A 22,937-nucleotide genomic window follows, 5' to 3' on the forward strand; every position below is an offset into this window, starting at 1 on the left:
GATACTCACCCTTGTACTATGTAATAATACATTCGCTGACTAGAGTAGAGATGTCATAATGAGGTGTATCTTACATCGCCGCAGCGGCTTTCGCTACTACATCAGAGGAGTTCGCGTGTACAACTGATATACTCATACATATAGTCTTTATATATTCCGAGCAATGCCTGATACTTTTCCGACGATGAGGGGGGCTTCAAATATTACGCCAGACCCACTGCCATGTAAGTAGGGTAAGATACTGTGGTCTACGAAAGACCTGATGCGACTTACCAGGCCCATAAGCAGTTGAAGGATTAAAACTGCATAGTTCACTAGCCAACCACCGTAGGCGCAGGACTCGGGACGTTTTGTGCGCTTGGTCCCCAAGGATGGAGGAGCACCTACAGTGCCATATTCCCGTGAGTACTCTATCCGTCAATTTAGCCTTGGTAGCATTGCTAACTCACCCCCGTCGCACTCGATACAGCCTTCTCTCCTGTTCTTTCCTGTTGCAGATTTCGCATACGTTTGAGAACGTCCTTTGAGAGCGTGCCACCCCACATCCAGCTGCGCGCAAGGAATAGTTCGTCGAGGATCAGGTTGGGAAACAAGCGATCGATGAACTCTGCATTGAGTTGGGCCTCCTCCGGGGAGTAAATGATCGCTTGAATGCTGAGTAGTCTGATCTCCCGCAGTGGGTGGTGCGAGGGGGAGTCATCGAGAGCGGCGAGGGACAAATCTCGAAGATCGCATAGTAAGGTGAGGTCCTGCAGCCTGGGGCAGGCTTTGGCGATCGCAACGAGGCTCCCGGCGCGGAGCCTGCTCATCATGGGTGCGAAGTACTGCGCCGCCATCTGAAACATAATATCATCGGGGGGGAAGAGCACGGATGAACCAAGGTCGATTCGAAGCGACAACAGGTTCGGCCAGTTCGACACCATCTCCTCGACCTCCGCGTCTGAGCCGAAGAGATTCCAGCACGCAGGCGGGGATAGATGGACTGTCTCCAGCTGTCCAAGCTGGCATAACGGCCGTACGATGTCAATGAGGGCCCGCGGCGAGGTTGAAATCCTCCCCCTCTTCTCCACGCTTTTGCGATCGAGGATGAAATGTCGGAATGAACTGCTGTCCGCGACCGTCAGAGAGACGACGCGTAGGCACTCAAGTAAATCATAAGGGTCTGCTTCGGCGCGATCGTACACCGTGAGTGAGAGGTAGGACAAGGCAGGAGTCGAACAATGCTGGAAGAAAGAAATCGTCGGCTTCTGCATGCTGCACGACACTCTGATCTTCTGAAGGGCCGGGAACGCCAGCGCCTCCGTGACAGGATCGTCGCGGGGAAGGTCCAAGGAAAGCTCGGTGAGATGTGGGATGCGTGACCACTCACGTAGCAACCGTGTGTCCAGACCGAACGTAGGACGGGAGAGGCGGATTTGTCGTAGATGCCTGCACTTGCTCAAGAGCAACAGGGTCTCCGTATCGTGGCAGTCGCCTAGATCGACCTCTTCCACGTTTGGGCACGCCGAAGAGACATGCTGAATGACCTGCTCCAGTGCATGACGGTGTGCAGGATAGTCGGGCATCTTGAACCATGAGTAATATGACATTGAACGAATAGCCAGACTCAAGATGGTAGGCGAGATGAGGCTGATTACCCCGCTTTCCAACGGCTGCCCGGGCGTGATTGTCAACTCGAGCAATGAGGGCAACAGTGGCCTGCCATTGCTGAAGGTAGACACCCATTCGATGACCTTGGACCCGACCTGAACTGGCCTCCAGGATACGTCCAGCGCACGCACACGTCTGGCATAACCGTTGAATCGTCGCCAGTCGTCGGTAGTGATTGAACCGGAGACATTCTGTCGCAGATTCTTGTAAGAGTACATTTTCTCGTAAGATGAAAACACACCCATTCAGTTCGTTCCACACCATCCATTACGTCCCGGATGTCCATGTGGACCGCCCTGCGCTGTTGCAGAGACGGAATCACTTTGAATAGGTCCGTAAGAGTAGACAAGTGTTTCCAGAGCACATCGAGAGCACACTCCGATATAGCTCGCGATGCGCGGGCTGCTCGACACAGAGTTCGTCGACGCTCGAGCTGGTATCTTGTCACCGGCCAGCCCTTTGGCAGCTCGTCGCCAAAGGGGTCCACGAATGGATCCAAGTGCTGGAATATTTCACGGAGAACGTCCCTATTCTCCGTAACTCGACATCCTGCCATGTCCGGCCGTAGGTGAGTCTGACGCGTCGATGTCGAGCCCAAGGTCGGTGGTAGCCTGCAGGTCAAAAGCAGGTGTGCGGAAATGTGCGGCGACTAGCAATGTGAGCATACTATGAACGTTACGGCAAGTCGTACTAGCCTCACGTCGTCCTCACGCTGTCAGACCAGCGTTTCGACTACAACAGTGCCGGCGCCAGTGGCGCTCGTGCTCGAAAGAGGCCTTAACGCCAGCTTGAAGTCGTGTACATACTGTAATCAGCGAGAACAATAATGACAACGCACGCGCGCGCACTGATAACCAGATACACATTAGACAGCAAGGCCGCAGGCAAGACCGCTACGCAGGCCTAGTATACCATTCAGAATAGCTACAGCACCTACACGAATGAACGTGAATCATACCTCGAGCTCGCTCGAGATCAATAAGCGCAACAGCGACAAGTCGTGAAACAGATTCCAGCATGTACAAGTGCACCGCCCACCCCACTCCAGTCCCCTGCCCACACTCCCCGCGCTCCCCATCGGCGCGGATGCAAATTATCTGATACTACGAAAATCGGAGGAAAGGCATAAAGTGGCGAGAATCGAGACGATTAAGAGACCTCCGTATCCGGGATACCTGGGTCCATGACGAACGAGGCGACGAGCCACAGAGTAGACGACCGAGACCGGGGTTGATGGTGGTAGCAAGTGTACGATAGGCGATTGATGGTATACGGAACGATATGATGTGAGACGAACAGATGGAGATGGTCATGAGTAGTCGTGAATCGTTGGAAAGTTGGTCGGACAACACGAATATACAGACAAAGGAGGCTATGGCACATGAGGGTGACATTAGTCGATTTTTAAGAGGTGATTCCGTCTTCGTGATAGTGGGCATAAGAGCATGATTGAAGGGGGTTCGGCCTCAAGAGTCATATTCGCGTTCGCGCTCGCACGAGTCCAGCACCCCGCGCTAGAAAATCGGACATCAGCGTCAGCCCCTCGCCATTGCACAGCCAATGAAGACACATACGTTGATAGCACGGAACTCGCGCACGTCCTGAGTGAACCGGAGGTCCACGCCCTGGCGCGCGCACGCAATCTTCAGCGCGTTGAGGTGCGGATGACGCTCGCCGCCGTGCCACATGTGGGCCGTTACCACTCGGAGCGCGTCGCTCTTCTTGATCGTTCGCAGCACGGGCTGCAGCGACGTGTCCATGTCTACGCCGAAGGCGATATGCTGGACGCCCTCCGGCAGGGAGCTGAAAAGGCCCTGAGGCGTCCACCCGCTCTCCACGCGCAACTCGCGCAGCGCAGTGCACTGGAGGATCGACGCGACGCCCTCATGCCCGCCGCACGTCGGGAGCGCGAGCGACTCGAGCGTCGGCGCGTGCTCGCGGAGGAGGTGCTCGAGCAGCTCTGGCGATGGGTCCCGCTCGAGCTCGAGATCGCGCAAGCTCTCCCGAGAGTTGTGCAGGAGCCACTTCATGAAGTCGACCGACGGCGCGCGCTGGAAGTTCATCCTGAGCTCCTCAAGCGCGCATGCAAAGGGCGCGGGCGACGTGCTCGACAGCTGCGGCGGCGTGCCACTGACGACTAGGGACTTGAGCGAAGGCCAGATGTTGAGGAGCTGTGCGAGCGACGAGCTGTTGTCGGACCAGTTGCTGAACTGCAGCGACCGAATGCTCGGGCCCGTGCGGAGGATCGCGAGGGTCGAATCGTCAAACGAGGGCGCAGAGCGCTTCAGGCGGTCGACTGAGGGCTCGCCGACGAGGTCTTCGCCCGGACCCGGCTTCCCGTACAAAGCGATGCTCAGCTGCAGGAGGTTGGGGCAAAGCGTGACGGCACGCGCGAACGATCGGTGGCAGAGGCGATAGGGCTGGTTGTGGTCCAAGGTCACTTGCATCGCCTGGACGGCATCACCAAGCATGCGCCCCCGGGGCGTCGACCGGTCGACCGCGTCCTGGAAAGCGATGTATGCCGTCTGGCAACGCAGGCAGACGTTGCGAAAAAGGAGCTTTTGCGCGATGACAGACCAATCCTTGCATACCAGCGCGCAATTCGTATACAGGCAGATGTTCGAACGAGGCTCGCCATCCTCATATGCGGTCTCGAGGATGTTCATGACGATCTCGGTTGGAACTCGGACATTCTTGCGCGCCATTGCTGGACGCGCCGGGTAGCGGGTCGTGAGAGTTAGTGGTTCATGAGAGGGGAGTGTCTGTCCACATGAATCAGCAAATCTCTCCACAACTCGGCTGTAAAAAGCATTGGGAGACGGGAACGAGATCAGAGACATTGCAACGTAACCCCTAGTCCGTCGACGCTTGATCATAACACCAAGTCGTGCCTTTGGCGTGATCAATGAGGCGCAGCGACATTACTTTGTCTCGGAAACGTCTCCATATATGCGGTCGTCGAATATGCGGTTTTGCAGCGAAGGAAAAGACACTCACCTGGGGTCCAGATGCCGCGTACAGGAAGGAGAAGAAGCCCATTGTTGGTCCTTGGACGAGAAGAGCGCGGGAGGAGATCCGGAGAGTCGCTCGTCGTCGGGCACGAGGAGGGGGAAGCGGACGGGCCAGACATGTCTGTGCAGGGCTTTATATATGGAGTTGTGTGCAAAGTGAAGTGACGGTCGCCCATCGGGCGCGCACCTCTCAGGATCTGTCCACTCCGGCGTTCGCCGGCGTCATAATTAGCATTTCCGACTCACCGCCACGGTACCGCCGAGAATGGGGATTGCAAAATTAAGCTTCCTGGCGCTCCCACAGCCTGCCCATCTGCTTCGCTTGCCTCGTCTTCTTGTACGCAACCAGCAAGCCCGCCGCTGCATCCTCCTCGCTGTCGCACGCACTCGCGCGGGCAGCCCGCCACCAACTACCCTGGCCCGAACAACAGTCCGATTCTGGCGGACGGACGCCGTACGTACAGGATGCGCCCGCACGGTGAGAAAATACCGGGCTTTCATCCGGACATCCACCCAGCCCTGCCATCCTCAAACAGGTCGCACCAGCGGCGCGTGCTGTTGGTTGCAACCTCGCTTGCAGTTCGGAGGTCACATCGCCGCCTCGTCTTCTCAACAGCCCCACTGTGCAATGGCAGAACAATTGGGTTGCGTAGCAGTGCTATTGTTCTACGCTGACAGTTCGCATCGCGCACCAAGTCAAAGACGCCTCCTCGGCATCTGGTAACAGAACTTTGAAAGTTCCGCGGAAACACCCCCCACAATAACGCCGGCAGACCCAGCCTTCATCTGCGGGTCCGCAGTGCACTAGTAGCAGTGATGGTGCACCGCTCAACAATAAGTACCTCTCACGGTCGCACATTTCGTGGAACGCTCCGCTCATCGCCCAATGCAGTGCGTGCGGTCGCTGGACACGTCGTCCGGACTCCGTCTCTGGTCGAAAGTCGGATACATCGTATCTGATCGACGTCAAGTGGCCAGCGCGACTCTCCTCGCCTCCCAACCCATGTAATTCGGCCCCCTGGTGTTCGCCCGACGAGCTGCAAGTTCTCTTTCTTTCACGATCATTGCTCTTTGACATTTTTATTACCGCCAGCCTCGTTCAGGCCGACGGGATCATACCACCGTCGCGTGTCCTCAGGGGCCAGACATGCCTCCTCGGCATCCTGGCCAATGGCGACTGCCCCAAGGCCTGCGCGCTGCAGCGTGGTATGCCAGAAGGGCCGTGGCGCGCGCCGTGCGCGCTCGCCACCGACGAATGACATCGCTTCCCGCCCGCCCAAATAGGGCGGTTTACTACCATAAACAGCAATTTTTAGTCATCGAGGCGCCGCTTCCTTCGCACAAGGCTTTCGCGTGCAGCGATCCGCCTTACGGGAGGTGACGCGCGGGATTGGTCCTCGCTGACGCTCGTTACGTTGTCCTACATATGGCGGTACCGCTCTGCTGGCAACCCGTACAACGTGGCCTTTTCCGTGATGCACATGGCCGCCGGTACCGGTAGGTCAATTATCCCGCTTAATGGACTGTACGTACTCGAGACGGTTGACTCTCGGGCTTCTGTGAAGTTGTGGACGATCCGGAAGATGAGTAGCGGTGTAGCGTTCTCGGCGGCGGGTAGTGCGGGGGTCCGAGAAGGGTCCTGCTACAAGACGGTGCGGCGATAGAACCTGCCGCACTTTATGAAATGACCTACCAGAATGGCACTATTCGCGTCGCATGCGTCTACGCCTTCCACATTGTCCTTCGACCAGATATGACAGGATGGCGTACGCATCAAGGTGTCGGTACCATCTGAAGCTTGAAGCCTATCTGTACCTGTGAGCCATTGTCTTGGATCTACTCTGCCCTCCGTTAACGCGCTCTTACAGCTTGTGATGCCAAAGTTCACATCCCGGAAGGTTGGCAGCCAGGAGTCGTGAGCGACACGCGCAATCCTCGTCTTCTCTGCTCACTCCCTATCGCGAGCATGCAGCGGGTCTCGAACTGCGCAGTCGGTATATAGACCACTCGAAGGTCTTCTCCTGCCGTGTAGCACCGCGCTCCGTCTTGGCTACCATCCCTGCCTTGTCCTCGGCATACGCGCCCCTGCTCTATATACTTGGCTCTGCTTGCACGCTTGGGCCACAGAGCGCTCAGGCTCAGAGGTACCAACCCCGGTGTTCTGCCTGCGTCCGCCGACCTTGTTCTTCCGCGCCGCGCTGAATCCGCCGACACACCTTTCCTCGGGACACCTGTGACGCGTAATTGCTTCAACGTTGTCGATGCGTGTCTTCTCCGGCCTCGTTGTACTCTCGGAGCGCTCTCACGCAGCATGGCCGCGGAGTTAGCGGGAGTCGGTCACTGATCGACGTACAGACCGGTGCCTTCCGTCCTCCACCGCTCGTTGCTCAAGCATTCAGTGTCTCTTAGAAGTTTGCCCACTGGGTCTACACCATCCGGAATCTCTGGAACTCTTGTTGCATAGGGTGATGTGGCCTGGATGTCAAGCTACAACACGGTCGACACAACCGCGTGCTACTTTGCGGCAATTGGCTATCGTAGAAACTGCGGAAGGCCTTGGGAAGGCGCTCAAGTCGTTCAAATTCGGTGGCGGCCTCGCCTATACGGTTACGGCGTTCAATGCAGATGACGCTGGCATGGACTTCGAAGACCTCTGAGCCAAGTGCGTGCCCAGGAACCGTCATTGACAATGGGTATTGGCCCAGTTGAATGACTCATTGCACCCGCCTCGTGCGTCTGTGACATTCACTCCACTCCGACTCAATGCAGATGTACGCATGATGACCAGCTGCACGCCGTCGTGCGTTCATCTCGAGAGACAAGATTCTGTTGTATGTGAGGGGGCCGTCATCTTCTGCGGCGCTGATTGGCCTGCGCTTATAGGTGCCATTCAGCAGGAAATTTTACCTGCGGATGACCTTAGACGGGCAGCAGTGCGTAATTCGTCTAGACAGGACAGATGGCAGCTGTTCCGTCATCGGTTAACATTCCCGCCATACTCTGCAGAAGCAGCTCCCTCATAGGCATGTACCATGCTCGGCAGGGCTTCGCGTCCTATGATAGCCGGTGTCCTACTGCCCGAGGTCACCGACACGTAATACTACGAGTACCGTTTTCGCGGTGTGCATCGCAAATGGACAGCTGCTTCCAGTGAGGTGCTCATCGTCTACGTCAGGTTTCCAAGCCGTCGATTCTACGGGATATGGACTTGAACGACGGACAAGAGAGAGCTGTCTTCCATTGCGTCGTGGTGTGTCTCAATCGAGCGCAGACAACGTACGAGGTATTATATTTTCTCACTACGCCCGAAGGTCGTTGTTATTACCGGACACGAGCGCGATGCGCCTATCATCTGATTCTACCGCTCCGAGGGAACCGTTCCTTTGTCGTACGGCTCCACAGAACGAGCTCGCGCATTGTATCTACGGACACCGTGACATGGTGTCCGAACCGTCTACGGCTGTTTAGCCGTCGTCGTGTGTGTACCTTCGCGATGTTCAAGTTGACCAGTCTCCCACAGTCGGCGGCGGCAGGTAAGCCTTGATGTACCCTGCTTGTACAATCATTTGCATAATGGTTGTCGTTTTGCGTTTTCCAGCGTACGGGGCTGTGGCTCCCCGCCCCGCTTCTGCCACGGCACACACCGGCAGGACGACCACAGCACCTGGGCCCCTCGTCCGAACTATTCGGGATACCTGGGATCTTGCTGATTACCTTGTGGCGGAGATGCAGGCTAGAAGTTGTCATGAGTTTCGTGACCGAAGTTGAGAAGAGACTGTCGTGGGCTACTCTGCGCACTCTGCGCAAACGATGGCACTGACCAGCTGCGGTGCCAGTGTGCCAGGGCTAGCCAAAGAGGGCCAAACAAGTTTCTCGTCGCGCGTGCATGCGACGATCATTATGCAGACGACTGCAATCGCGGTTGTCTGGGACGTTCTGCAATGTATGGTCTACACTGAGGCTCAAGATCGCTTTAAACAGTGCATTCCACCCTTGTCTACCGTCACGATACGGACACACTGCTGGACTCCGGTCTCGGAGAGATCGTCTACTCGAACCAGGTCAGTACGTCACGTTCCTTCTCACCAAGGCGGCACTGCACTGCGAGAGCATGTGTCGAGACATGCGCCGTCCCACCTGTCATCCCACGACACTATCTGATGATGCGCTGTCCGAGGACTACATTTCAGATAGACTCAGAGAAACCGCAACCTTGGCCCGGCTCCCGTAGTCAGTACTAGTCAGTGTTCATCCGGTCTCCAAGACGGCCAGCAGGAATTACCAGAATTCTCACTCCGATCACGTATCGGCCAAGGGAGGGGCCACTAAATGTGCTCAATGGTACGTTTCACAGGCTGACGTTCCGCCGCATGCTTACCTTTGCGTTCCATCCGAGATGGGCCGGAAGTTCATGATAGCCCACACTGAGCACGACCCTATGACGCATGTGCACATCCGCGGGCTGCACACTCAAGCTCAAGCTGGAAACACCCAGTGAAGTGAATCCCGATCTTGGTGAACATACTACCTTTCCAGCGGCGCCAGACATCGCAAACATCCGAGTTGCACTTCTCGATTCAATCCACTACAGAGGACATCTGGCTGGCACAGTTTTCGCTCCAAGGATCTGTAGGCCACATTGGATCGGATCGTGTCACTTGCGCATCAGTATCGTCGTCTCAAGACACTATGCCCATTCTCAAACTAACGCCCGTGTGGCCCGAGCGCTTCCATCGCTAGTCGGTCAAGAATCTGGACCGCGGCAGCACTCACTCGTTCCCGCCACCAGTGGGTTGTTGATGTCTCATCCTAGAGAAACTCAATCCCGACAAGACAGGAAGCTAGTACCTTGATCCGAGGTTTTCTGTCTGTGAGTGAACTGGCGTGTGGCGGATCCCTTTGAGCTGGGCCGATGGCCATGATACCTTTCCCATCGGGAACAGGCTATGTAGCCGATAGGATGGGTGTCTTCTTGACACCTTTTAGCACCAGACCTTACATGTTGAGTCCGATACCTCAGACGGGTCAGTACTCGTGTCGCTCACGGTGAGCCTTACTGGCATTCTGTATATAAGGCCAGCATGCCTGGCCTTGACTCACCAATCTCACCTACCGCTTCAACCCCACCACGCAAAGAGCCATCAATCCGAAATCGATGGTAAGCCAAGCGAAGACACGCACTGTACACGCTAGAAGCTAATGTATTCGTGGGCCCACAGTCATCCACCCTCAGTATATCCCAGGACGCGATTCGGGACTTCCTCCGCAAGGTCAACGTCGAGTTTCCTCAATACGTCCGCGACCATGAACTGGAGCTTCGAGTGAAGGAGATCGTCAAGCACTGGGGCGACGAACAGGCGTTGCGGCCCTACGTCATCACGGCCTTGATCCTCACCATCACCGCCTACGCGCACGTCTCCGACCTAGAGACACGGGTGCTCATCACGCTCTTCACCACGCTGATCATCGCCATGGACGACCCCGTCGTCTTCAACGGACTCATCCCCGGCGACTTCCACCGCAAGATGTGCACCGGCGTCATTCAGCAGGAGCACGGCATGCTCGGCGAACTCACCAAGGTCCTCCAGAGTATGTGGGACCACTATCCCAGCTTCTCGGCGAACACTGTCTACGCGTCCGCTCTCCGCTTTGTGAATGCGTCGGTTATGGAGAACGAGTGGCGCGGGGAGGTCTATACCCTGGAGGCGCGTCCGTTTCTGGAATACAAGCGCAGCATGACAGCCACTACGGAAGCCTATGCCTGCTTCATCTGGCCACGGGCGCAGTTCCCGGACTATCGGGTCTACGTACGGGCGATACCGTGAGTCACGCAGGTGGTTTGAGGGCCGCTCCGGCTGACAAAGATCAACCACCCACAGAGACACGATGCTGTATGTCAGCTATGTCAAGTAAGTGACATATATCTGGTCTCCATACGGCACTCATGCTTACACCACACGCAGTGACATACTCTCCTTCTACAAGGAAGAGCTCGCGGGCGAAGAAGACAACTACATTCACGAGCGCGCTCTGGCTACCGGTTCGTCGGCATCGGACGCCCTGCAGGGCGTCATCGACGACACGATCACGGCTGTCAAGCGTGTTCGCAGTGTGCTGGGAAACGGGGAGGCAAGAGCGGCTTGGGAGAACTTCGCAGCTGGGTATATCAGTGTGCACACCCATAATCCGCGGTATCGCTTGAAGGATATCCTGGGTGGCGAATACATCATAGACGTAACTAGTTATTGATTTAATGGCCCTCTACTTGTGTACTATCTCGGCTTATATCCGTGCGATAATATCTTCACGAGTTTGATTTAGTAACGATTAGACGTGCACACCAGTCCGGGCGAAAAGCGGGCAGGCAGTTCAATAGGCTATGGCATCAAGACTCGGATATGAAACTCTCCACCAGACTTCATCTGCACTGTATGCAGAAATCGCCCTACCCAGTCACAACACAGCGCAAGTCGGCTTCTCGAGATACTTACTGCGCTCTCAGGCGCTTCAACTTCTTTTCAGTTGAAGTTTCCTAAAGTGGATGTTCTGTGGCGGCGTTGAGTGCGTTCGATCTGAGATCTGGATCTGAGCGCACGCCCAACTTTGGACTCGGCCCTCTTCACTGGCGACTTCCAACTCCCGTCCGTGGACCCGAGAACAATATGGCCCCGAATTGGCCCAGGCTCGTTTCCCATACAAGAGCGAAGGCCGCGGCGTTCTCCCCGTCAATAGCGACCGAAGTGGGCTCGTGACCACCGCCCGACGGTGTTGGCAACGGTCATGCCGTCACGGTGACACTGACAGTGGCCGTGAACTCCTGAATCGGGCATGTCCGGTCTGCAATGAGACTTTCATGCCTTTTTCGGCTTTCATGCACACCACTTCGTTAACTTCATTCCTCCTCGAAGCTTGAACGTATTTGATGCCGACCCATAATGAGCGCCAGCTGGACATCGGTGCAACATTCAGGTGGGTGTTCATGCATCATGCGTAGAAGATGGATGTGCTGTTAACAGAACAGGCAGACACAGTCGTTTCCACTTTCATCGCAAGCAGTCAATTGGCTGGGCTAATATACGTTAGCACGCGCGGATATGATAAGTACATCGTCCCTTTGCAGACTGTACACTGTGCCAACCTTAGCCGTAATATTGCTACTAAACAAGCCTCCGAGCCCACTGCACAGCAACGCCCGAGGCACGTTTCGATGACATGTACTCGTATCTGTCGGCCACGCGAAACCGCCACTGTCGGTTGGTGTCCTGTTGCACGCTAGAACTCAGAGTGGCTGAGGCGTCCATCCGGCTCCAAGCCTCCAACGACGTCGGTGAGTACAGCTTCAGTGGAAAAGGTACGTGCATTCCAGTTCCTGGAGAGGAGACTAAGGTTCGCAGGAGAGAGCAGCGTTGATCAACATAACTGCTTGTGGATCGTTCAGCGACTCCGCAACCCAGACCGGAGACAGCGATACACCATATGCCGAGTAACGAACTCTGGATAGCTTCATTGAGTGAATGCGTTGTGATCAGTCTCCCTTTTCACCGGTTTGTGCAGGCGGTTTCACTGACATGTGTGCGGAGGGCCACTGGCTGTTGCGAAGTATTCGGACCCGTCCAAGTCATTGCCTTCTACGTGGGGCCTTCACCGTTCCATGCCTGGACCGGAACTAATTGCGACCGCCACAGGGCCAAGTACAGGTATGGTCGTGCTCAATGTCGATTGCCACGCCTCTACGACCACTGACCGGCACTGATCACCATTCATCGTCGCTCATGGAGTGATAAGTCCGCGGAAGAAAGGAGGTGTCCTGTCCAGGCTATGCCGCCGCTGGCGAATGCCATGTACGCAACTAAGCTCGAGCGGAAGCAGAAAGGTATAAAATGGATCGTCAGGGACTATTCTACGTCGCCATTCAACAAGCTCTGCTGTCTCGCAACCTCCTCCAAGCCTCATCATGACACAGGTAGGCTGCATTGCGTCGCTTATCTCTCTCGGTCTCACGAACAGTATCCAGTCTTCAGCTCTACTACTCGCTCAACAAGCAGTCCGAAGCTTCCTGGACAACGTCGACGTCGACCTCCCCAAGTACACCCGCGACCTGGAACTCGAGCGGCGAGTGAACGAGATCGTCAGCCAGTTGGGGGATGAACGTACCATGCGTCCCTACGTCGTCCCCGCGACCATCCTCACCATCACCGCATACGCCCACATCACCGACATGGAGACGAAGGTCCACGTGACGGTCTTCACCACCTTCATCGCCATCATGGACGACCCAGCTTTCTTCGACGGCCTGACCCCCGCGGACTTCCACCGCAACATGTGCTCCGGCGTCGTCCAGCGCGATCCCGGCCTCCTGGGGGAGTTCACGAAGGTGCTCGGGCGCATGTGGGACCACTATCCGGGCTTCACGGCGAACACGATATACGCGTCCGCGCTCCGGTTCATCAACGCGTCTGTTATGGAGAACGAGTGGCAGGGCGAGACGTTCTGCCGGGAGGCACGGCCGTTCGTGGAGTACAAACGCAGCATGACGGCTACTACGGAAGCGTACGCCTGCTTCATCTGGCCAATAGCCCAGTTCCCCGACTATAGGGCGTATGTGCAAGCCATCCCGTACGTGTAGCCGTACTGTCTCGTAGTCGCGCTTACTGAACGTGGGGGACAGTGACACGATGTTGTACGTCAGCCACGTGAAGTGAGCATCAACCGTGCTTGACCTTGTCCCGTTATCAGACGCTCACGTATATCACAGTGACATCCTGTCGTTTTACAAAGAGGAACTCGCGGGAGAGAAGGACAACTACATCCACGAACGCGCGCTGGCTACGGGGAGGCCAACAGCACAAGTCCTACAAGAACTGACTGGCGAGACCATCGCTGCGGTGAAGCGTGTCCGATACGTGCTGAGGGATACAGATGCGCGGGCGGCATGGGAGAACTTCGCGGCGGGCTACATCAGGGTACACACTGACAGTTCTCGGTATCGTCTCAAGGATATCCTGGGAGGCGAGTATCTACTCGATATCTCTAGTGATTGAGACTCAGACCTATACTGCTTGTGTTCTACGTGTCCATAGATGTACTGTACCGTCCGTGCCCTCGTAGTGATATGATAGAATGCTCAGTGTGATAATCCATATCAACATACGTTAGATGACACCTGCCACGAGTCGGACGTCGATACAAATCGATCATTGCGTTGACATGAACGATCGGAGGGGTACGAAGATTTGTACGAGGTCTGCTCTGGATCGGAAGGTGAGATCTTGAGACTAGACATAGGTGGGCTACTATTTCCTGGCATAGAAGGCGCCCCATACAGACAGCTTTTGCAGCGTGCAGTAACCTCAACACGATGTCCGCAACATATAGCGCGAGTTAACAAAGCACAGGTTCGTGCTAGTATGATACAACAATCACGGCAGGGTACTTGTACACAGTAAAGGTTTAACATTCTCCCAGCCAGATTCCCATCCCACTCATCCTACATTAACGCCACCCTCGTTCAGCATATGAAAGAGATACTCTTTCCATGCACTCTTCAGATACCCCGGTTTGTCCAACAGGAACGCGGGCGTCATAATCTCCGAAATATCAAAACCAACGACGTGCGCGACGACAAACAGAGAGCCACATGGCCCGTAACCCTTCGACATCAACTCCCTGCAAGCCTGTAGCCTGGTGCGCATCATCTCGATGTCCCATTCAAAGAGGGTGGCAGATGAAGATAGAGTCTCAAGCTGGGCATCCGTGACATAGAAGCGCGTCTCGGGCCGTACGTGTTGGGCATTGGGCCGGGGTCGTAGGTTGATGACTACCACGTCCTCCCGCTCTTTCTAGGCAGCGATGGGGTCGGTACAGGCCGGGGGTAGGTAGTGGGCGCGAACGCAAGTCACGGCAGCATCGATCATGACGAGCTCGTGTGTGCGTCGGAACTCGTGCAGAGCTTTGAACAGCTCATCCGAGGATGTCTCGGCAAGAGCGTACGACTCTTGGTTCTGCTTGCAGATCTTCTTGTGAATGGGCCAGGCAGCCTTTTGACACCGCTTGTCCTGCACAAACCCACATGCAACGCGTCCGAAGCTTCAAGCCCAACGTGCGTCGCGAGAGATTCCGGGATATCATGCACATGATGGAGCAGAACTTGAACGTACACAGTATTTTTCTATCTTGCATGCAGCGCATCGTCTCAAGATTGCTCCCTCACCCGCTGTTTTCGAGCAGTACGTGCACTGTCGATAAAGAGGCTGTCTTGAGATGAGTTTGGAGTACCGTGCGTAGTAAGGTACACGAGAGGGGGTTTGCTGGGCCGCAGGCGGTTGAGATGGAGGACTCATGGCAGTGCACCACGCCAGCGTAGAACGCTGCCATTTTGCGGGGAGACAGTGACGCTGGTAACGTATGGCAGCAGATGGCCCCGTTCTAATAAAGCCATCTCAATTACTACTTACTACCTGTCTCGTCCACTGTCCAGAGATTGTGACCTCAGGCTGCCAGGCGATCACACCAGGCAGCGTCTTTGCCCTATAATCATAGAGTAACCGACGTGCCGAAACCACCAATGGTATAGGGCCAGCCGACGGCGGCCGACGCTTTATACACAACCCACACCCGTTGATTGGCCGACCGTCGGCTACAAAAGAAACCGAGCGGCTGTACGCAGCTTGTACTAGGGCGCGTCTACGTGCGCGGCGCCAGGCCCTTGCAAGAGGCGGGCATTTCATGCGCGGATTGCGCGGCGGATTGGCCATGATGAAGACATCTACCCGGGTCGGCCGGGCTTTCTTTCGCAGCGAGCGCATTGCCTAAGTGACAAGTCGACTGGGAGAAAGCGAGCTGAGTGTCGCAAACACTGAATATATGTAGTGGTGTAGCCAGAACGTGTGTAGTAGTACTACGGGATAGTAATGTGGGCGGCGCCCACCTCAAATAACATCCCGCCCGTCTTCCTCGAACAGATCCTCCACGTACCGCTCTAAGTCCATCGCCTGCTGCTCCGTCGACGCCCAAACTGCCATGTACCATACTAAAGGAGCGCCCTGCGGCGCGCTCGACACCTTCGACGCCGTCACTAACAGGCCGGTGCGCTTCACGTACGCCTCGTAGTGCACCCTGAAAGATTCAGTAATGGAACCTAGAATGAAAAAAAAAGGCAACGTACCATGGGTGAGGCTTCATGTCCTCGACGATCCACCGTATGCTAGCCAATGCGTCGTGAGGCGCGAGCGAGCGGGGCATGGCAGGCGCATCCTCGCTGGGCCGGACGTAGAAGGCGGCGCGAGTGCATCCAGCGGGAGAGCCGCCGTCTCTATGCGGGCGGCGGCGGGTATTGCGGGGGTGCGCGCCGCGTGGACCGACGGATTGCGGGGTTTCGGCGGAGCTCAGCGCCCGCAGCCGGTGCGACTCCAAGCGCGGAGTGAGCGACGTCAGTGGCGGGAGTCCCTGGGGTGTCGGCGTGGCCGGCCGCAGGAGCTATCGCAGTGGCGGCGGCCAGAGCAAGCGGGGCGGTATCATGCGAGACGGGGTGGAGCGATGGACGGATACGAGCGCCGCGTGGGGCGAGACGAGGGGAGGCGGGGGCTGAGCTCGAGGAGTCGGTCATGGGCGAGATGTTGCGTTGGGGACGTGGGAGAAGCGGCGGTCGCCCTGCAAGTTTAAGTGGTAGAATGAGGAGGCGCGCAGCCCCAGGGTACTCGCGATCACGTGTTTCCCGATCGACAGGTATGATGGATCCACGGGAAAATCATGGGTTTCAAATTGCGCGCGGTTGCGGCGCATTGCACTGCGCGGCCGCGCGGTGCTCGCGGGGGAGTCGAACCCGCCATTCTTTGCGCGGGATCACGCAAACTGGAATGCCATTGGTGCGGCAAACATCGGCCCACAGGCAGTAAAACGCCGGCGGGGTGGCGGATCGCTCGCGGGATGGCTGGGGCGCCAAATGGGCGCTCCCTCGCTGCGCTGTGGATCGCCCCGCCGCCCGCCGTCACCGCCTGCGGCAACGCGGGCCCTGTCTCGGTTACGTCCCCATCGCAATCGGTCACACGCTCTGTTCGCAGCACGACGAAGCCCGTTCAAAACGGGCAGTGAGAAAGCGCCGGCCACCAACGTGACATTGGCTGCGCCATTTCGCACTGGCGCAGCCAATGTCGGCTAGCGAATGACATCGCAACTAGCCGACGCCCGCTCCCCGAGGACCATTGGCATAGCCGACGTTGGGCGGTCGATCAACGTTAACCATCCAAGCTCGTCAGCCAAGATCAGCCAGGGCATAGAAGTCAACTCAATATTATTTTATTGATCACTACTACTGTACAGAACAGCGCTAGCTACTCATAATGTACCGTAGAAAAGTGCGAGCTACCGTCTGCCCAGTGGGTGCGCGCAGCAGGCTCTCTCCCGCTCGTCCTGTTCGTACTCGGTGGCCTGGCTCCTCCTCGGGCTAGGATGCGGCACACTCATCCTTCACGGGCGTATGCGCGTCGAGCTGGGGTATGCCCGGCTGTTGCTCGGCAGGCCATTGCACGCCGCGCCGGATGCCTGGTGGACTGTTGCTTGTCGCAGTGCTGCTCGTTGAGCTGCGCTGTACCGAGCATTATGTACGGCGAACTGGCCCGCGTCGTACCCGTGCGCGTCGGTTCGTGATCCGTATCTGTTAGGCGGCCAATTCTTCGATGCCAGTGGGTCCGTGCGCGGTATGGGTTTGCACCAACGGGCTTGTGTCGTCGGCTGGTCGCGCGCCGTCAGATTTCGCATGCACTCACACTCCGTCTTCGTCGATATCTCGTACTTCGGGCCGTACACCTCGTCCCAGTGCTGCAAGTCGATGTGGCGCGGCGTCCGTGGGATGAGGAGCAGGAATTCCACGTAGAACACCGAGTCAGAGACCGTGCGGCAAAGGCGGGGGAGGAGCGGCTTGCCGCGGTTCGCCGCAGAGAGTGCACGCCAAACGAGGTAGGTGACGAGCGAGCGGTTAAGGCAGTTGGTGGAGAGGATACGCCGCGCGAGGTGCTGGAACCGAGCGAACCGGTAGGGCCGTCTTCGTCGGGCTCGTCTCTGTCCAGTCGTCCTGGTGGACAATCACTTGCCGGGGTTGGCAATGGGGTCGGGATGGACAGCGGTGCACTCACCTGACATGCTGACCCTGCGGCCGCAACCCACGGATGCGCGGGTGAGCAGGAGATGAGGCAAGCGTGACTTGGTATGTGGTGAATGAGTGAGCGAGCGCGAGAGGGCAGAACTTGGGGGTGAGAGCGGCGCGCGGGTGGGCAAGCGAATGAGTGAGAGGATGGGCTGGATGCGCGAGCTGGTGGACAAGTAGGCACCACGACTCGGAGCTTTAAGCTCGTCAATGCGCGTAGCAACAGAAGTCGTTATATAGTTGGTACAGAACAGAGGACTCACATTTGGTTTTCGTCTCTCTGCTTAGCCCTCGCCCATCGCTCTTGCTCCTCATTCTTGTGACTTCTCCGTCTGGACTCGTTTTGCGCTTGATCCCGTCGTGTTCGAGCTGTGGAACGGTACGAGTGCCTCAAGCGCGTCGCGACAGTGTTCCAATGCGCGTGCCGTCCGTTACGGAGTGGCCCATCTGCGTGTACTACAGTCATCGACGGCTCCTTGAGACACCCCCGGTCCTTGAGACAGCGGGCTTCAGTGCGTGCTCAGTGAAGCCTGCTAGCCTAGAAAAATGACAACAATTTGCTTACCGTTGTCATGTACCTACTGAGACCGTGTTTGCGATGGTGCGAGCGCTGGTCGCTGCACGGTATGTCGAAGAACATGGAAAACCACATTTCATGAATTTCATTACCCGATTTAGCAAGTACCATTACATAATCATACCGGCCCATAATCCCTACTATGCGGAACGGCGCGAAAGTGGGGGTTAAACACAAAGGAAGTTTCCTTTGTACTGTCAGTGATCATTCCAATGGTTTGTAAGGATATTTCACTTGAGGAAAGAGTCTGGAAGAGCCATCTGCACTGATGAGCACTTGGGATAGTTACCATTTTAGGCAGGTGTCTCAAGGACCGGGCAAGGTCTTGATAAGAAAAATCGCGACTGATCTCCTTAGTGTGCAACGCTCGCTCTATGGATAAGGATACAATTTTTTTGTAGGATGCCTTGGACATGCCTGATTGTGCGTACACTGTCCGATCTCGAAGAGTACGCGGTGTTCCGATGCAAGACGCCAAACGCGATTTGGGCGTCTCAAGGAGCCGTCGATGACTGTATATGTGTAACCTGCAAGGCGACGGAAAGCCGTTGATTCCCCTTCCAGCCTTGAACGACGAACCCTCGTCTCGGTACGAAGTTGGCAGCTCTCGCGCGGTGCTATTTGCTAACCCTGAGCCCCAACAGGCACGGCACTCATCGTTGCGGCGCTCGTCTCGTCCTACGTTTGGGTCCGCTTGGCAGCCTTTTCGTTCGTCGCAAGCGCAACGGTAGAGTCTGTCGAGAGGCGCATTCAGCGAGGCGGGAAGGTTATTGGAAAGGCGGTGCGAAGTGTCCGATCGGAAGGGGCGCCGCCTCATAAGGCGGCTGCGGGCGTCGCGGCGGAGCCCACCGCGGGCGAACTGATTGCTGTCGTTCGATGGAGCCCAGACCAAGCACAGCGTACACTGGGATCTCAATATTATACAACATTGACTAGTTGAACCACAGTATACGAAGACGATCAGCATGGGCCCATGCTCTCCCAATACTCGTAATAGGCGGGCATGCCGGCGACGTTGTCCCTAGGCTCCCAAGTCGTCTCATCCCAACCCGCCCACTTCACCTCATAAGTATAAATGAATTCAGAGCCCCGCCTGACCATCCGGTGGCCGATTATGCGCTCAACGTCATAGAAGGACGATCGGCCGGCGTCCATCAGGGGACCCTGGTTCGGAACTGGCGGGCCATCGTCAAAATCGTCAGACTGACAAAGGTACGGACCTGCCAGAATCAGCACAGGCCAGGCTGAAGTGCTGAGGGTACTTACCGGCTTCAAGATTCTCATTGAAACAGAGCCCTTCGAAATACCCACCGCTGCGGAGCTTGCCCTGGATACGAGGCGGGTGAGAGGCGGTGATAAGTCGACTGCGCGCGACTTACCAGTACCTGCTTCGGCTTTCGAGGGCGAAGCGATGCGCGCCGTTCAGAAGCGCGCTGAGCTGCGTCGGGATCAAATGCCAATCGCGGCCTTTGCGGCACCCGAAGCGGGTTTGCGAGCACCGAAGATCCAGTGCGAGCAGCCGCCGCTTGCCGGGCTCGCGGACTCAACAGAGCTCGATCGAGCATCGCAGGTATCTGTATAGGTGCGTGCGCCGAAGGAAAAGGTGGCGATGCCGGACGGGAGGGAAGCCGGGAGGGAAGCGAGTCAAAGACCGGCGAGCGGGGAGGGGGAAGCGGGGCAAAGATCGGCGAGCGAGGAGGGGGAAGCGGAGCATAAAGCGGCGAGCGAGGAGGGGGAAGCGGGGCAAAAAGAGGTGACTGAGGGGGGAGAGGTGACTGGGGGGGGGGAGCGGGGCAAAAAGCGGCGACTGAGGGGGGGGAAGCGGGGCAAAAAGCGGCGAGCGAGGAGGGGGAAGCGGAGCAAAAAGCGGCGAGCGAGGAGGGGGAAGCGGAGCAAAAAGCGGCGAGCGAGGAGGGGGAAGCGGGGCAAAAAGCGGCGACTGAGGGGGGAGCGGGGCAAAGATCGGCGAGCGGGGGTGCGGGTGCGGGGAAGGCGGGGCAAAGACCGGCGAAGGAGGATAAGCCGGCCGGCCAGGAACACGCGCCGGTGAAGCCGGGAGAGCCCTAGAAACAGGTGGAGGAGGCCTTGCCGGGAGGGGGGAAAGAATGGGTGCGGGAGGCCCCAGGGGAGAGGCACCAGCAGGTGGTCGCAATAGAGGGGGGGGGCGGGAATGGCCATGCCAGCCGAGTGACGTGGGAAGGGGGGAGGTGCCAGAACTGGAGCGGGTGGACCGCGGAGAGGAGGAATGCCTGTGTCTTCGTTGCCGCCGAGATGCCTCGCCGGCCGTCGAGCTCCTCCAACCATCACCTCTATGAGGGCAATTGTCACCGAGTGAGTGTCCCACCGAGCCGAGTTACTCACCGTAGCTGCCACGGCGCCTCTTGTGGGGAGTTCGATCAGGACCCATATTGCCTATGGGCTGCGCAAGACTGACGCCGGTTAGCGATGAGTCGCTCAATTATGGCATCCACGGAGCTTACACATACCTGTGGTATGGAATGGGCGAATGGCGACCGCCGCGGGGCAAGCGGGAATTGGCGACGGTCAGAGTCGGAAGCCACACAGATTCGCGACGCGCGGGCGCTGATGCGGGTGAAACACGCGTGGGAAGCAATCACGTGAATTTGATGCGCTGTCAAACATGCCTGAAGATTCCGCGGCTTACATAGCCGTTGACTCAATTGCGCCCCTCCGCCTCTACACGCCACACAACGCTCGACGGCGTCTCACAGTTGACGGCATGTCGAAGCCCGCCATCTCGGAAGACACGGCTAAGGTCGTGAAGGACAGCACCGGCTTTCCGCCGATAACGGAGGAACAAGTACTCCTCCTTTCCGCCTACGTACATGCAGCGATTGAGGCACCGGAGGCAGAGCGTCCGGCCGCGCAGCAAGCGTTGTGCACTCTTATGGTGAATCCCACGAGACTCATCCTCGAGTAGGTTACTCATTCTTCGCAGAAGAAACATTGGTATGGCATCGTGCAGGCGGCTAATGCAGGCAGTTTGAAGATGCCCCCTTTGTTGGCTTCCGCTCTGTACCTTTTACAATTGAGAACAGAATTTAATCTTGACAGCATTAGGGCGGATATTCTGCCCCCTCCGACGCAGATACCTGAAAAGTATATTGTGGCTATGGACATTGAACGCTATGCGGCGCGTGCGCACGAATGGTGGAAGCCAAGTACGCCATCCCCTTAGCGTCTTGATTCACTCGCTTACAAGCGCTTCAGAGACGGCCGTCGGACCCGTCTCAACCAGCGCGGAGGGAGAAAGGCCCACTGCGGGACCCTCGGATGGTAAGGATTTGGTATTCATTACTCAGTCTTGCTAGAAACTTACAAGGGGCTGACTCCGCAGAGGTCGGCACCGCCACCAGTAAGAAGCGGACTCGGCCGATGGACTCAGCGCCGGTTGGCGAGGCGGCCGAGGGCGTGCAGGAGAAGAAGCGGAAGCGCATTAATGTTGTGAAGCCACCCGATGTCGTCAAGAGGGGGCAGGGGTTGGGGAAAGGCGGCAAGGCTGGGCTCAAGTCGAGGGCCCGCGTCGGCTCGGATGAAGAAGAGCCATTGGCAATGGCCGAGGGGATTCACGGCCGCCAGACAAATGCGGGGAAGGGGGCCGCGGATCGCAAGGAGGCCGGGCCCTCCACAGCGCTAATGGAGGTCGACCGAGAGGAAGAGGTGGCGCGCGCCGACGGCAACGGGGGTACGGCGCCTCCTGTAAAGGCGCCTGTGTCGGTGCAAGTCAACGCTTACGAACTGGCCGAATCAAAGGCGAGGGTTGGGGACTTGATTCATCCGGTGAGTTGCGCCGCTTTCGGTTCACCAGCGGACCCTGATGATTTAGCCCGTGGAATGCGACCGCTGCCTCCACTTGGGCAAAACGTGCCTCTACGTTGTTGGGGCGCACAAGAGGAAGCCGACCCACAAGGTCGTGATGGCTCGCTGCACGGGCTGTCAGACAGCTAAATCGGCCTGTTCGCTCGTCCCGCGCCACATGCACGACGGGCGTGTCTTCAAGAACAGCATCGCAGGGACGGCCGCCGCCGAATGGCGAATGTGGGTGGCCGACCGGAAGGCCCAGCGCCTACCATACCCGGACCTGCCGGTTTGGAATGGGATACAGGGGAAACCCGGTTCTTGGGTCGTCGACCTGGATACCTGGGACAATACGGATAAACGGGTCAGCGACAAGCTGATGGACTGGGTCGCCGTGCGTCGGTCCGCCTTAGCACGGGGCCAATTTATAGAGCCTCCCAAGCTGGACAGGAAAGGCGACACGGAGAGCGAGCCAGAGAGCGACGAGGAGGGTCACAAGGCCGAGCCAACTTCGAAGAAGCGGAGTGCCCGGAAGAAGGCGAAACTAGTCGGCCGAGGGATTTCGCCCGACAAGCCAATTGATCTCGACGAGGAGGCCGATGTGATCAATTTGATCGAAACGCCCGCGGACGAAACGGGTGGCGAAGGCGTCGTGCCTGTTCCCGAGGCGGTGAGTTTGCCCCAACATCTTTTTGAACCAGTCCTCATGCCTCTCCGTAGCCGAAGCGCACACCATCCC

The 22,937-nt window shown here is 57.3% G+C and overlaps 6 protein-coding genes across 6 annotated transcripts; 1 reads left to right on the top strand and 5 right to left on the bottom strand.

The window, feature by feature from the left end:
* Nucleotides 1–102: 102 nt before the first annotated feature.
* On the bottom strand, nucleotides 103–2,351 carry B0H18DRAFT_460135 (uncharacterized protein). The gene is made up of 4 exons (XM_048038185.1): nucleotides 1,892–2,351; nucleotides 450–1,841; nucleotides 274–383; nucleotides 103–217 (listed from the first exon to the last, which is right to left on the bottom strand). The coding sequence occupies exons 1-3, from the start codon at nucleotides 2,204–2,206 to the stop codon at nucleotides 315–317; spliced, it is 1,776 nt and encodes a 591-aa protein (XP_047892128.1). The 5' UTR covers nucleotides 2,207–2,351; the 3' UTR covers nucleotides 103–217; nucleotides 274–314.
* Nucleotides 2,352–2,845: 494 nt separating this feature from the next.
* Nucleotides 2,846–4,537, bottom strand: B0H18DRAFT_460164 (uncharacterized protein). The gene is made up of 3 exons (XM_048038186.1): nucleotides 4,489–4,537; nucleotides 3,225–4,412; nucleotides 2,846–3,164 (listed from the first exon to the last, which is right to left on the bottom strand). The coding sequence occupies exons 2-3, from the start codon at nucleotides 4,353–4,355 to the stop codon at nucleotides 3,117–3,119; spliced, it is 1,179 nt and encodes a 392-aa protein (XP_047892129.1). The 5' UTR covers nucleotides 4,356–4,412; nucleotides 4,489–4,537; the 3' UTR covers nucleotides 2,846–3,116.
* A 5,346-nt stretch (nucleotides 4,538–9,883) lies between these two features.
* Nucleotides 9,884–13,702, top strand: B0H18DRAFT_878431 (Trichodiene synthase-domain-containing protein; the record flags this gene model as incomplete). The annotated part of the gene is made up of 7 exons (XM_048040622.1): nucleotides 9,884–10,482; nucleotides 10,625–10,875; nucleotides 11,252–11,385; nucleotides 11,659–11,920; nucleotides 12,629–13,277; nucleotides 13,330–13,359; nucleotides 13,417–13,702. Coding segments are annotated over 7 exons (2,211 nt in total), but the record flags the coding sequence as incomplete, so codon positions are not given.
* A 441-nt stretch (nucleotides 13,703–14,143) lies between these two features.
* On the bottom strand, nucleotides 14,144–15,902 carry B0H18DRAFT_1120335 (uncharacterized protein; the record flags this gene model as incomplete). The annotated part of the gene is made up of 4 exons (XM_048034095.1): nucleotides 14,144–14,500; nucleotides 14,561–14,716; nucleotides 15,599–15,776; nucleotides 15,826–15,902. 4 exons carry the CDS (start codon nucleotides 15,900–15,902, stop codon nucleotides 14,144–14,146), a joined length of 768 nt encoding a protein of 255 aa, XP_047892131.1.
* Nucleotides 15,903–16,935: 1,033 nt separating this feature from the next.
* On the bottom strand, nucleotides 16,936–18,261 carry B0H18DRAFT_1014687 (uncharacterized protein). Its single transcript, XM_048029164.1, has 3 exons — nucleotides 18,066–18,261; nucleotides 17,792–17,858; nucleotides 16,936–17,730 (listed from the first exon to the last, which is right to left on the bottom strand). Exons 1-3 carry the CDS (start codon nucleotides 18,115–18,117, stop codon nucleotides 17,127–17,129), a joined length of 723 nt encoding a protein of 240 aa, XP_047892132.1. The 5' UTR covers nucleotides 18,118–18,261; the 3' UTR covers nucleotides 16,936–17,126.
* Nucleotides 18,262–19,244: 983 nt separating this feature from the next.
* B0H18DRAFT_1014699 (uncharacterized protein) lies at nucleotides 19,245–20,103 on the bottom strand. The gene is given in 4 exon segments (XM_048029165.1): nucleotides 19,245–19,599; nucleotides 19,646–19,706; nucleotides 19,759–20,008; nucleotides 20,021–20,103. The coding sequence occupies 3 exon segments, from the start codon at nucleotides 19,942–19,944 to the stop codon at nucleotides 19,340–19,342; spliced, it is 507 nt and encodes a 168-aa protein (XP_047892133.1). The 5' UTR covers nucleotides 19,945–20,008; nucleotides 20,021–20,103; the 3' UTR covers nucleotides 19,245–19,339.
* Nucleotides 20,104–22,937: the final 2,834 nt, after the last annotated feature.

The sequence above is a fragment of the Fomitopsis serialis genome, assembly GCF_022376445.1.
Source record: "Fomitopsis serialis strain Sig1Antser10 chromosome Unknown B0H18scaffold_45, whole genome shotgun sequence".
In the NCBI taxonomy this organism is placed as follows: Eukaryota; Fungi; Basidiomycota; class Agaricomycetes; order Polyporales; family Fomitopsidaceae; genus Fomitopsis; species Fomitopsis serialis.